The following is a 12,841-nucleotide window of genomic DNA, read 5'->3' as shown; positions in this document are numbered from 1 at the left end:
TCCATAGCTTTTGAATACTCATGATATTTGGAAAAGAAAGCAATCTAACAATATCTTTTGTTTTTTCATATTCTCCAGAGCCCCCAGCCCAGTGCTTGCTTGTAAGAGGCAACTCTCAATAATACTTGGCCCTTATTCCCTTCCTTTTCCTAAAACCGTATTGTCTCTTGGCTTCCGTGGTATTATTTCCTCCTGGGTCTCCACCTCCACGGGCCTGATCCTGCCTTTTTAACTTGCCACAGAATCCTTTTTCCTTTCCCATTATTACTGAAATATTGGTGTTTCCTAGACTTCTGTTCTTACCCTTCCATTTTTCCTTTTGGATGATCTCATTACCTATAACTTCATCTATTACTCAAATGCTGATTACTCCCAAGCATTTATCTCTAGACCCTCATCTTTCTTTTTGGCTCCTGACCCATATTTTCTACAGCCTAAGGGGGGCTCTATCCTAGATTTTCCAGATAGTCACTTCAAATTCAGCATGTGTAACATCAAACTCATCTTTCCTATCTAAACTCCTCCTTCTCATTTCCCTATCTGGGTTAACTACATCATTTTCTACTATGCCTTACTTAAGATACCAAGGAGCTACTTTTGACACCCATGCATGCCTTCCTCATCTTCTCTTCTAAGTGTACATTGTAAATTTCTTCTCCTCAATATTTGCTGAATCCACTTTATTGTCTCCAATGCTAGAGGAAAATGCCTTAGATTAGACCAACAGTACAACACTATGGGTAAGAGTACTGGCTGGGTAATCACCTGTCCTGGATTCTTTCAAGGTTCTATCACTAACTGCATGACTTTGGGCAAATTACTTAACATGTTTGGGCCTTGAGGATTAAACAACCTAAGACATACAATGCTTTAACAGTAGTGCTTGGCACAAAAGTAAACACCCAAAAATATTAGATAATTGTTTTATTATGATTATCATGTTAAGTATTATTGGTATTCTTACCATTGCATTTATTACTAGTCTGGACACATAATCGATAAAAATACAAATCATTTAATTAATATATGCTATTGGAACTGGTAAAAAGAACCACAGTAGAAACTGAGGGTACATAGTTCCAGTATGCATTAATTCACTGTGGGCTTTTTTTTTTTTTTTTTTTTTTTTTGAGACAGGGTCTTGCTCTGCTGCCCAGGCTGGAATGCAGTGGTGTGATCTCGGCTCATGGTAGCCTCTGCCTCCCAGGCTCAACCTCAGCCTCCCAAGTAGCTGGGACTACAGGCAAGTGCCTCCCAGGACCCTCCCACCTCAGCCTCCCAAGTAGCTGGGACTACAGGTGAGTGCCACCACACCTGGCTAATTTTTTGTATTTTTTGTAGAGATGGGGTTTTGCTATGTTCTCCAGGCTGTTCTTGAACTCCTGGACTCAAGCGATCTGTCTGTCTCAGCCTCTGAAAGTACTGGGATTACAGGCATGAGCCACCATGCCTGGCCTCAACAAATCTTTCCAACAGTTCTGAACCCTGACATTTGCTTTATAAAATGCAAATTAAAAATACTAACCCTATGTACTTTGCTAAATTTTTGTAACATAATGAGTTAATATGCAAGCTCTGTGGAATATGAAAGCACTCTGTCAAAAAAGAAAAATGCTATTATTCTACTACTTCACGTACACGTGATTTGACCTTTATGTTTACGATATACCACTGAGGCAGGAAAAATGCACAAGAGATTAAGAGAAGATGATTTCTGAAAGGAATAACATAATCATATTGTAAAGGAAGGATATAAAGTGAATGAAGTTTAGGAAAAATGAGGTCCCTTTCTTGACCACGCTACAAGGAAATGGAAAGCAAGTCAACATAAAGTAACAGTTGCCTTCAAACCAGTGAATCAAATTTGCAGTAGTCCCAGAATCCTATGGTATTTAGCACATTGTGTCATAATCTATTTAGCATATAATCTTCTAAATATAACAACACACTGGAGAAGGAAAAAAAGTAAATATGTTTTTCTGCTAAATAACTGATCCAATGATATATATTTATTCATTAGAAAAGTTCTAAAAGTAGCAATGGAGAGAAGGGAAACGAACTTCACTACCTCAGAAAGAAATCCGGGAAAAGATAAAAACAGTGAACAAGACCTTAGTGCTACCCAAAATAACAACTTAGCTAAAGATACTAGAAATGATGACATAAAGCCAGAAAACATTTTTCAGGCAAGCATTTTGCCTAAAGTATTTTGGAGGTCGTTACTTAGTGAACAGAAACACATCTGGGAATGCATCTGGAAGAAAATATAATTATCTAATCCTTGCTGAATCATTCTTTTTTTTTCTTTTGCATTTCTTTTCTTCTCTTCTGACAAATATTCTACTTATGTTTCCAAGCCACTAGGACTAAAACTAGATGAATAAGGCAGAATAAAATACTAATTTGACATAACATAGCTTTTATCAGATTGTGTTCCAATAAGCACACATGAATGACCAGGACTAATGGTAGGAAAGAAAAATTACTCAGGATGTTAATTATTTAACATCCTTTTTGCAGATAGACTGGAAAAGTAGGTCATAGGATGGGCTGGATGATACAAGTTAGCTCAATGACTCACTTACAGTCATCATCCTGCCGTAAAGCCAAGTAATACTGGCTTGATGCCCTTGTGCCCTTTCGACTGAATGAGTATAGAGTGGAGAGGTCACAGAACGAAACTTCCTCTGCAAGTCTGCTCCTTCCCCTCTAGTTTGTTCTCTCCTCGCCCTGCAAAAGATTCCCCTTTACCCATGAGTGCTCATTGCTTATTAGCTGTGGTATTTCACTGGGCAATCTCTGGGTATAGTGAACTTAGGGGAATAATAATAAATATCACAGTGCTAAAATGGTTAATATTCTATAAGCAACAAGGGAAATTAACCCTGAAGTGCACAGCACATTAAGAAATGATAATAGCAAATTCTAAAATGAACGATATCTTGGGATTAAAAATCAACATGGAGATGCCACAGTAAGATGCAACCTAAAGTTAGATCCATGCAACTTGCAGGTAAAAACAAAACTGTTTATTAATTCATTCAAATTGTATTTACCAAGTGAGAAAGATAGAGATGTTAACTATTTAAGGTCTAGTTAACATAAACTAAAAAGCTACTGGACTTCTAACAAAATACTCTGTCTAAACAGTTAGGTCTTTTAATATATAAACTGTTTCATTTCCTAAATATCTATCCGTAGGATATTCTTACATGTTTCTTTCACATTTTAATGTGCGAACTTGAGGACTTAAAGATTCTTTTACTTAGCATTAAAACATATGCTTAAGAACTCCGCATGTTGTCATTTTTTGAATATATGTTAATGCATGGTTTATGTTGGGGAGTGACTATAAATTCACTTCTGCTCAAATGATAGAGGCCCAATTAAAGTCCTTGTCTAATGCCTCAAGGTCCTGGGAACCCTAATTATATCATCCACAACATAATGCAGTAAAAAAATCATTGAATTGGGAAGTAACTCTCTCAAAAACACATGAAAAAAGAAAAAAGAATCATTCATGTTTTATACTTTAAAAAACATCTCAGTAATAAGTTAAAAAGATAACAGAAACATCAGTTATGTGACAGTGAATGATAGTAAAATACATAAGATACATATTTTAAAATATAAAAACAAATTTTTTTTTTGAAAGACAGGATCTCACTCTGTCACGCAGGCTGGAGTACAGCAGCATAATCATAGCTCATTGTAACTTCCAACTTCCAGGCTCAAGTGATCCTCCTGCCTCAGCCTCCCTAGTAGTTGAGACTACAGGTGCACACCAGCATGCTCAGCTAGTTTTTTTGTTTTTATTTTTTTGTAGAGATACGGTCTCACAGGCTGGTCTGGAACTCCTGGGCTCAAGTGATCCTCCTACCTCAGCCTCCTAAAGTGTTGGGATTACAGTTGTGAGCCACTGCACCCAGCCAAACACAGATTATTTCTAAAACCAGAATTGTACCGCTTGCTTTGTTCTATATGGTTTCTTCCCCTATCCCTACAAATCCCATTTTATACTTCAAAAAATCATCTTATCCATTTAGATAAAAACATCAAATTACTCAGTTAATGTTCAATTGGATTAATAAATCTGAATAGAATAATTTAAGTCATATGATTGCTCACAGCCAGCTGTTTTAAATTAGTGTATTAAGTCATTTAGACGCTATTCTTTGCAAAGGTTGCATGATTTAATAAATTCCCATATGCCTCAATATGTGCCAACACTGCTAGGTTATCTTGTATCCAGCTGCTATTGTGACGATGGCTGCCAACTTTCAAACAACTGAAGAGAATAATGAACCAGCTTAGTTGGCTCATATGTAAACTTACATTGCTCCCAGCTAAAACATGGGCCATTTTCAACTGTAAAGAAAATTAATTAAAAAGATTTCACTTCCACTTTCACGGCTCTACCAACATCACAGAATTAGCAGTTCGAAAGCTTGCAGCTTCAGGTAAACTCCCAGAGTTTGGATTTCAATCTTAAATGCTGTAGGTTGTCTTAAAAAATGGATTTTTTAAGGAAACAGATCAGGAAATGCCTTGTCCATAACTCATAACACGAATATTTGAGAAGCCTCACACTGCTGGAGAAAAAAGAGAGACTTTTATTTGTTAAAGGCACATTACAAAAAAGGCTTCAAAGACTTCAGGGGAAATGAGAGATGTAAATGAAATGGGCCACCGTTTAGGAAGGATTTAAAAAGCAAACAGAAAAAGAAAGCACCAAACATACCACTTTAAGTCAGGATCATTTTATGAATGAGCGTTAGGCACAAATCAGGGCAACATGATAGTGTTAGGCCCTCCGAGAGTGAAAATACTGTGTTGAATTTTAATAAAGGCTGGACAAGACAATTTTGTGCTGGATCAGTTATCCAGACTAGTGGCTCTAAAGAAAGCCCTGAAACTTTGGTGTTTCCAAAATAAGCACTAATCTATTTGGCATAAAGCTATACTAGTTTTTATAGGGGAAAGTAGGTCAAACATAAGAACTATTTAAAATATTTCATTTATTTCTTTTTCTTTCTTTTTTTTTTTTGAGATGGAGTCTCACTCTGTTGCCCAGGCTCGAGTGCAGTGGCACGATCTCAGCTTACTGCAACTTCTGCCTCCCAAGTTCAAGTGATTCTCCTGCCTCAGCCTCCCGAGGAGCTGGGATTACAGGCATGTGCCACCATGCCTGGCTAATTTGTGTGTGTGTGTGTGTGTGTGTGTATATGTAATATATATAATATAAATATATATATATATATTTTTTTTTAGTAGAGATGGTTTCACCATGTTGGCCAGGCTGGTCTTGAACTCCTGACCTCAGGTGATCCACCCACCTTGGCCTCCCAAAGTGCTGGGATTACAGGTGTGAGCCACTGTGCCTAGTCTAAAATATTTCATCTATTTCTAAATGTCCATAATAGTTGGAAATTACTCACTAGGTAGATGGACTTCCCCAAGAGGATAGGAAAACTCTTTTTCGCTAAATGGCAAAGCTGATTATACTGTCCTCATGGGAGTAAGTCTATACTATTCTTCACAACAGATGGACTAGACAAAATACACAATTTTATGGTTCTGATGAACTGTTTAAAACTATGCAAGGATCACTTTTTTATTTTATTTTTTGAGATGGGTCTCACTCTGTCGCCCAGGCTGGAGTGCAGTGGCGTAATCTTGGCTCACTGCAACCTCCGCCTCCCAGGCTCAATCGGTTCTCCCACCTCAGCCTCCCAAGTAGTTGGGATCACGGGTGCGAGCCAACATGACCAGCTAATTTTTTGTATTTTTGATACAGACGGGGTTTCACCATGTTGCCCAAGCTGATCTTGAACTCCTGAGCTCAGGAGATCCATCCGCCTCAGCCTCCCAACGTACTAGGATTCCAGGCGTGAGCCACCGCACGGGGCCTAGGATCACTTTACTGGCAGTGATAATCTGATTTCTTTTTTTTTTTTTAAATAGGTTACCTGAAGTTTTCTCAGTCATCTGCTATACATAAGCAGGCATATCATATTGGCTGCCTACTACAGTTTTCCAATATATCTTACTTATAATCTAAATGTGAAATTATATACCAGGGTTGCTTCTGCCCTTGCTGCATATACACAATACAGAGTTAATTTAAAAATCTCTCGGAGATGCTAACTGACTAGACTCACACTCTACAATCCAATTGACGCGTGGCACTTGAAACTGAAACTATATATGGGTGGGTATGGGATGGAGTGTGGTCTCCAGGCATCTCCAATATCTTCTCCAGGTGTGTCTAATATTTTCATTGCTAGAAATACTAGAGATCCCTGGGAAACATAGTTCGTTCTAGGATGTTCCAGTTGGTTGAATACTTCTAGAAAAACTACATAGATGCCTCACAATAACTCAGAATCCAAAGAAAGGACCCAGATCCAAAGAAATCCAAGAGACTATTTCCTAATACCTGACATGATCATCTTTTTACCTCTATATAGCTCATGGAGGCTGTTGGAACTGTTCAAGATGGAACAGATTTAACAGACCTCCAGAACAACATAACTTGTTGTGAAATTGTTGCCCAGTTAAGTAGCCACAGTAATTCCTCCAACAACTGAGTCAGCCCTCAACCAAATAAAGATAAAAGAGAGGTGCTGATTCCTTAACCTCATTTAATCACACTAATGCAACAAACTATCTGGAAAGTGTTCTAGTCTATTCTGCACCCGGGATGCATGTCTATACTTGGGAAAATATTGTGTAACAAGTATCAAGTTTTTATTCGCTACTGCTGTAATAGGAAAAGAAGGAAGAAATTTCACAAGTGCAATTGACTTGAAATTTTGAAAATATTCCATTTACCAGTGCCAGAGTGCCCAAAAGAACTCTCTTACATGAGACAAATTTGCCTGCAATAATAGAAGAAAGGCAAGAAAGGGCTATAGGCCAACAGCAGATATTTAAACAAATAAAAATCTATATTCTTTAGCCTAACACAGTTCTGTTCAAGATTTGAAAGTATTAAAAAGGGTAGAGATCTATTTTCCATTTTCTACTTTGAAGGCTGTAGTACTTAACAAATACACCTTCTATGCACTGATTTGAATATTTGGACAATTAGCTGTATTTGTCTGAATGTACACTAAGTAGCTTTATTCTTGGTGGTTAGGATAATCAAGAATGCCTAGAGGTTAAAAAAAACTTAGAAAGATATGTAATGGAAAGGTACGGAAGAACAGAAAAAGGAAAAAAAAAAGAAAAAGATTTTAAAATGATCATATGCAGTTAGGATAAATGACTAATTAAAGGTGGAAAAAATAATTGCTTACGATTTGTATAAAGCAATCATATCCATGCAGTACTCTGACATAGTACAAAGGTACATAATTATAAACAAGACGATGGAAATAAAAAGTTGTATCTTAATTAAGAAAAACAACAAAAGAAAAGGCCATGGAAAAAATGTATGAAAAGTAGGAAGACCCAGGCCACAAATATGCCAAGACAAATGACATATCCCCAGAGGGGAGAACAGTGTTGTAGACTTGAGAAGGCTCTGTGTGACCTGGGCCAGCACTTCCATTTCCTGCCTGGCATAATCACAGAAGGCAGTCAATGTTTGGTGATGATGGGGAGCAGGGTTTTGAAGAACATAACTAAGGGCTGAAAGTATTTTCTGTGGAAACAAAATTATCATTCATGTCTGACATTGTGTAAATATGCCTTAATTTTGGTCAATAGCAATTTGAACTTTAAAAAGTAGAATCCTCAAACCTTCTTGTAAATCACAATTCTTTTAGCAAACTGCAGGGCTTCGTGTGTAAAAGCAAAGACATTCCAGATACTCTTTAAAAAATGCTGTTTGGTAGAAAATTATCTATTTTGTAGTGACACAATTTGGCCTCTGTCCATGTCAAAACCAGCTCATAACTTCAAAAAGCCACATTAAAGGAGATTTACACAGAGCAAAGCTAAAGCAGTTTTCATCCACCAGGTCAGGTATAAAAATAATCACAATTCACATTACCTTAAAAAGACTGGCAATCTTACACAAATTAATGGTGTGTCATGTACAGATGGAAGGTGGATATGAACTGAGGAGAAAGAAAAAACCACATCAAAGGTGCCAAGGAGACTTAAAGGCTTTGAAAGCTTCGAAAGTCTCGCCTTCTCTCTTGTACCTTTAATTGTAAGGCTGCAATAAGTGCATTTTTGCCACAAGCTTTTGAAAGAAAAAAGAAATGGTTATTTTCTTAAGTACTAACAGACTTACTTCTCTTTCAGAAAATCCACTACTCTTTTGAAGTCAGCCACACAGTATTCTCTTTTCATTTCCATGAGTACGCTGTCGGAGGCAGACTGGACTGGTATGTGCAGAAAAGCGTAGACTCTGGGGTGATTAAGGATTTTCGCCATTTCCTTAAAAAAATGGAAGGAGAAAACACTAATCATTTTAACAAATTGTGGAATGGTTTTCCTCACATCAACACCACAAGCGCAAGCAAATAAACATACTAGCTGAAAACAGACCAATCATCAAGGCTCTTAAAGTGAACATCAGTTGGCAATATTCTACGATGAGATTTGGGAATTCAATATCACTTTCAGAGGATTCCACAGAACAATTATTTCCTCATGCTCTCTGTTTCTCTTAGGTGACAAAACAGAGATAAAGTCACATAATGCCTAAAGAGTAAAAAGATTTTTCAGGATTCCAAAACGAACACCATTTCTACTTCACTTCCAAGGAGTTTTACATTCTGCCTTGTTACATTTGTGGGAAAAACATCAGTATTTAAGGCAAACACTTGAGATCCCATAATCCCCTATACTTGAATAGAAAAAGTTTCCAAATTTGGTTAACACATTTTTTAATACAAACATTATTGCCAAGACAAATGACATATTTGTACAAAAAAAATGAGGAAAAAAACTCTACAACTCACCTGTTTCTTTTCTTTCTTTTTTTTTTTTTTAATTTCAGTCACATATTTTTTGAGTATCTATTATGCAAAAGGCACATGACCAGACAGTGAGGCCAGCCACCTCACCACTGGGCACCTACTAACTTTCATACTTAAGATGCATAAAAAGAAGAGAAAGAAGAGATGAAGATTAAGAAGAACATATCTTGCCAAGTGAAAAAGAATACATTTAAAACATTAAAAACTCAGACAGTGTTCAAAAATTCCTCCAAGGATACAAAGGGGGCGAATGAGAAAGAGTGACAGAGGTGAAGTTATGTAATGTCACCATTCATATAAGCATTAGGTAAGATGACTAATGTGGCCCTTCTCCACGGCTGCATGCTGTCAGGTCATCGACTTGAAAGAGAGGGAGGAATGGAAAGAGAGAAAGAGAAAAAGAAAAAAGAAAAGAAAGAAAAAAAGAAAAAGAAAAGTGAAAAGAAAGAGACAGCAGGTGCATACGGCCTTTCAGAGTGAATAAAAATGTCATAAAGGGAGCGGCTCATTAACAACTTGCATGTGTCCAGTGATTCTTGGTTTTCAAAGTATTGCACTTCCACATCTGTTACCTCATTTCATCCTTCAAAAAATATTTTGAAGGATCTCATGGAATCAAAGAGCCAGCTAATTCTGTCCAGTTACCTCTCAGCTCTTCAAGAGTCAGTCATGCATATGGATCAACCATGCCCTGTGTTTCTCCATTTTCTTTTCATTGACTGTGAACATTAGCATTTTAGCCAAAGGGGAAGCCCAGAGATGAACTCAGATCAGTCGCCTTCTTAGCAGCGGTTGTTTAAAATAATCCTTTCACTAAGATTATCAAATAAAATGACTCATAGATATCCTTTATCCACACTTTCTCTACCAGGAATTAATAGGTATATATACCTTACTAATTTTGTTACATATAGACTACTAAATTGGAATTCGAGTTGAAGAATTTCTTATTTAGTAGAAAAACAGCTGGATACACTTTCATGAAACTGTTATATTTCTGGGCTGGGTATTCAGTAAGCTTTTTTTTTTTTTTTTCTTTTTTTTTGAGATGGAATTTTGCTCTGTCACCCAGGCTGGAGTGCAGTGGCGCGATCTCAGCTCACTGCAACCTCCACCTCCCGGGTTCAAGTGATTCTCCTGCCTCAGCGTCCAAGTAGCTGGGATTACAGGCGTGTGCCACCACGCCCAGCTAATTTTTGTGGTTTTAGTAGAGACAGGGTTTCACCATGTTGGCCAGGTTGGTCTTAAACTCCCGACCTCAGGTGATCTGCCTGCCTCGGTCTCTCAAAGTGCTGGGATTACAGGCGTGAGCCACTGCGCCTGGCCTCAGCAGCCTCTTTGTAGCCATACTGCACACTTAGAGCTGGGCAAGGCAGAGCCACACTCACATTACGCATCCTACAGTAAATATGCTGGCCTTATGCTAGAATACTCTGCCTTTCAGGTTCTTCACACTTGAACATCAAAATCCCCCCCAAATTTAAGAAACATAACTGTACAGAGATCTTTGTTTTCTAAAGTGGCAGCACTCACAGCTTTAGACATATCTATTGCGTTGAGAAATGACATCTTGACATGTAATACACTTTGTGAGATGAAACTTCACACTCAGGCTGTGTACCTTCTTCTCATCTATAAAATGGAGAGAAGGATAACATTCACCTCATAGGGCTACTGGGCTATTGTGGAAATAAATTAAGATAATCCAGTATATGCTAATAGAGTAAGCACTCCATATGTAAATCATCTAATTTTTTAATTTTTTTCTTTTGGTAAGTATTTTAAGTTCCCAGTATCACAATTTTATATGGATTACAGGGAACCTATCAATAAATAAAACAGCTTTCTGATAAGCTAGCTCCGGAACTAGCAAGTGAAGGAGAAATAACTGGTACTGATTTGCATGACATAAATTTGAAAGGGGTTTACCAGCAAACATGACCCCGGGCCAGAGAGGGTGGTGCAGCTTCTCTTGGAAACACTCAGGGTGGCCTCCTACTATAAACAGGATACTGTGCTAGATGAAACTTTGCCCTGCTACAGTATGCCAATTTACAAATTAAAATGTTAATAGCAAACAAGTAGGATAAACGTAGTGGTTTCCCCCTCCCCCCGCCACCCCCGTGGTTCTCAAAATAAACCTTCCCACTAGTAATTATCTTTAGCTTCATAGAACTACAGGTCTTGCAACTTTATACTGCTAGAACACAAAATAAAAATACACTTGCCCCTTAATTAAAGTCCATGTTTCTACCACTAAAAGAATCATGATTTAACACAGATTAATATCCACAAGGAGACAAAGTACGTATTTTTTGTTTCGCTTTCTCTTCCATTCCTCTTCTTGCCCAGCACTCTTAGTTTAGGACAACTAGTGTTCTCTTCACCTTTCAAAAACTTCTTCCTTTATGACTTCTCAGCAACCTGTTCCTGGTGTTACCAAAGTGTTTACTTAGCTCTTCCTGGCAATACAATAATGAATCTCCAGAACTGAAAGCTACAAGGCCAGGAATTATATTCCACTCTTCCCTCTGGATCTCTACAATAGCTTATACTGTACTAAGCACACCACTAAACATTTAAATACAGATACGGGTTATAACTACATCAACATACACGAAAAGAGGTGTAAACTGTAATTTCAATAGGAAGACAAACTTTCATTTAGTAATATTTCAGTTTGGCTCAACCAGATAAACATACATTCAAGTAGGTAAACAGGCATTTAATTAGCCTGCCTTAATTTCTGGAACAAATGAATAATTATATGTAAATCTATAGGTATATACATAAGTACAGGCATACATCATTTTATTGTGCTTCCCAAATATTGTGTTTCTTACAAATTGAAGGTCTGTGGCAACCCTGTGTCAAGCATGTGCATTGGCAAATTTTTTCAACAGCATGTGCTCACTTCGTAACTCTGTGTCACATTTTGGTAATTCTTGCAATATTTTAGACTTTTTAAATTATTACCGTATCTGCTGTGATGATCTGTGATCAGTGATCTTTGATGTTACTCTTGTAATTATTTTAGGGTGCCACAAACCCCACCCATATAAGATGGCAAATTTAATCAATAAATGTTGTGTGTTCTGACTGCTCTTCCAATTGGCTCTTCCCATCTTGGGCCTCCCTATCCTCTGAGATACAACAATATTGAAATTAGGCCAATTAATAACCTGACGAAGGCCTTTAAATATTCAAGTGGATGGAAAAGTCCCATGTTTCTCACTGTAAATCAAAAGCTAGAAGGCATTAACCTTAGTGGGGAAGGTATGTCAAAAGCTGAGACACGTTAAAAGCTAGGCCTCTTGCAACAGTCAGCCAAATTATGAATGCAAAGGAAAAGTTCTTGAAGGAAATCAAAAGTGCTACTCCAGTGAACTCAAGAATGATAAGAAAGTCAAACAGCTTTATTGCTGATATGGAGAAAGTTTCAGTCATCTGGATAGATGATCAAACCAGCCACAACATTCCCTTAAGCACAAACCTAATCCAGAGCAAGGCCCTAACTCTCTTCAATTCTATAAAGGCTGATTGAAGTGAGGAGACTGCAGAAGACGTTTGAAGCTAGAAGAGGTTGGTTCATGAGGTTTAAGGAACGTTGTTTCCATAACATGAAAGTGCAAAGTGAATAAGCAAGTGCTGAAGTAGAAGCTGTAGCAAATTATCCAGAAGACTTAGCTAAGATCACTGATAAAGATGGCTATGGCACACCGCAGATTTTCAATGTAGACAAAACAGCCATCTATCAAAAAGTGGTGGCATCTAGGACTTTCATAGCTAGAGAAGAGAAGTCAATACAAAAGGCTTTGAAGCATTGCTTCAAAGCTTCAGAGGGCAGAAAGACTGACTCTCTTGTTAGGGGATAATGCAACTGGTGATTGTAAGTTGAAACCAAT

At 37.6% G+C, this 12,841-nt stretch overlaps 1 protein-coding gene across 4 annotated transcripts in view; it reads right to left on the bottom strand.

Annotated features, from left to right (window-relative positions):
- Positions 1-12,841, bottom strand: part of CDKAL1 (CDK5 regulatory subunit associated protein 1 like 1) — a 701,044-nt gene that overhangs the window by 224,659 nt on the left and 463,544 nt on the right. For all 4 annotated transcript variants that reach the window (XM_054490535.2, XM_063665866.1, XM_063665867.1 and 1 more), the window contains exon 11: positions 8,246-8,391. In XM_054490535.2, coding sequence (XP_054346510.1) covers positions 8,246-8,391 — 146 coding nt within the window. The remainder of the gene's footprint in view (positions 1-8,245; positions 8,392-12,841) is intronic.

Source organism: Pongo pygmaeus, chromosome 5, assembly GCF_028885625.2.
Source record: "Pongo pygmaeus isolate AG05252 chromosome 5, NHGRI_mPonPyg2-v2.0_pri, whole genome shotgun sequence".
Classification (NCBI taxonomy): Eukaryota; Metazoa; Chordata; class Mammalia; order Primates; family Hominidae; genus Pongo; species Pongo pygmaeus.
The sequence above is the reverse complement of the archived record's forward strand: the minus strand, read 5'-3'. Positions and strand labels throughout refer to the sequence as shown.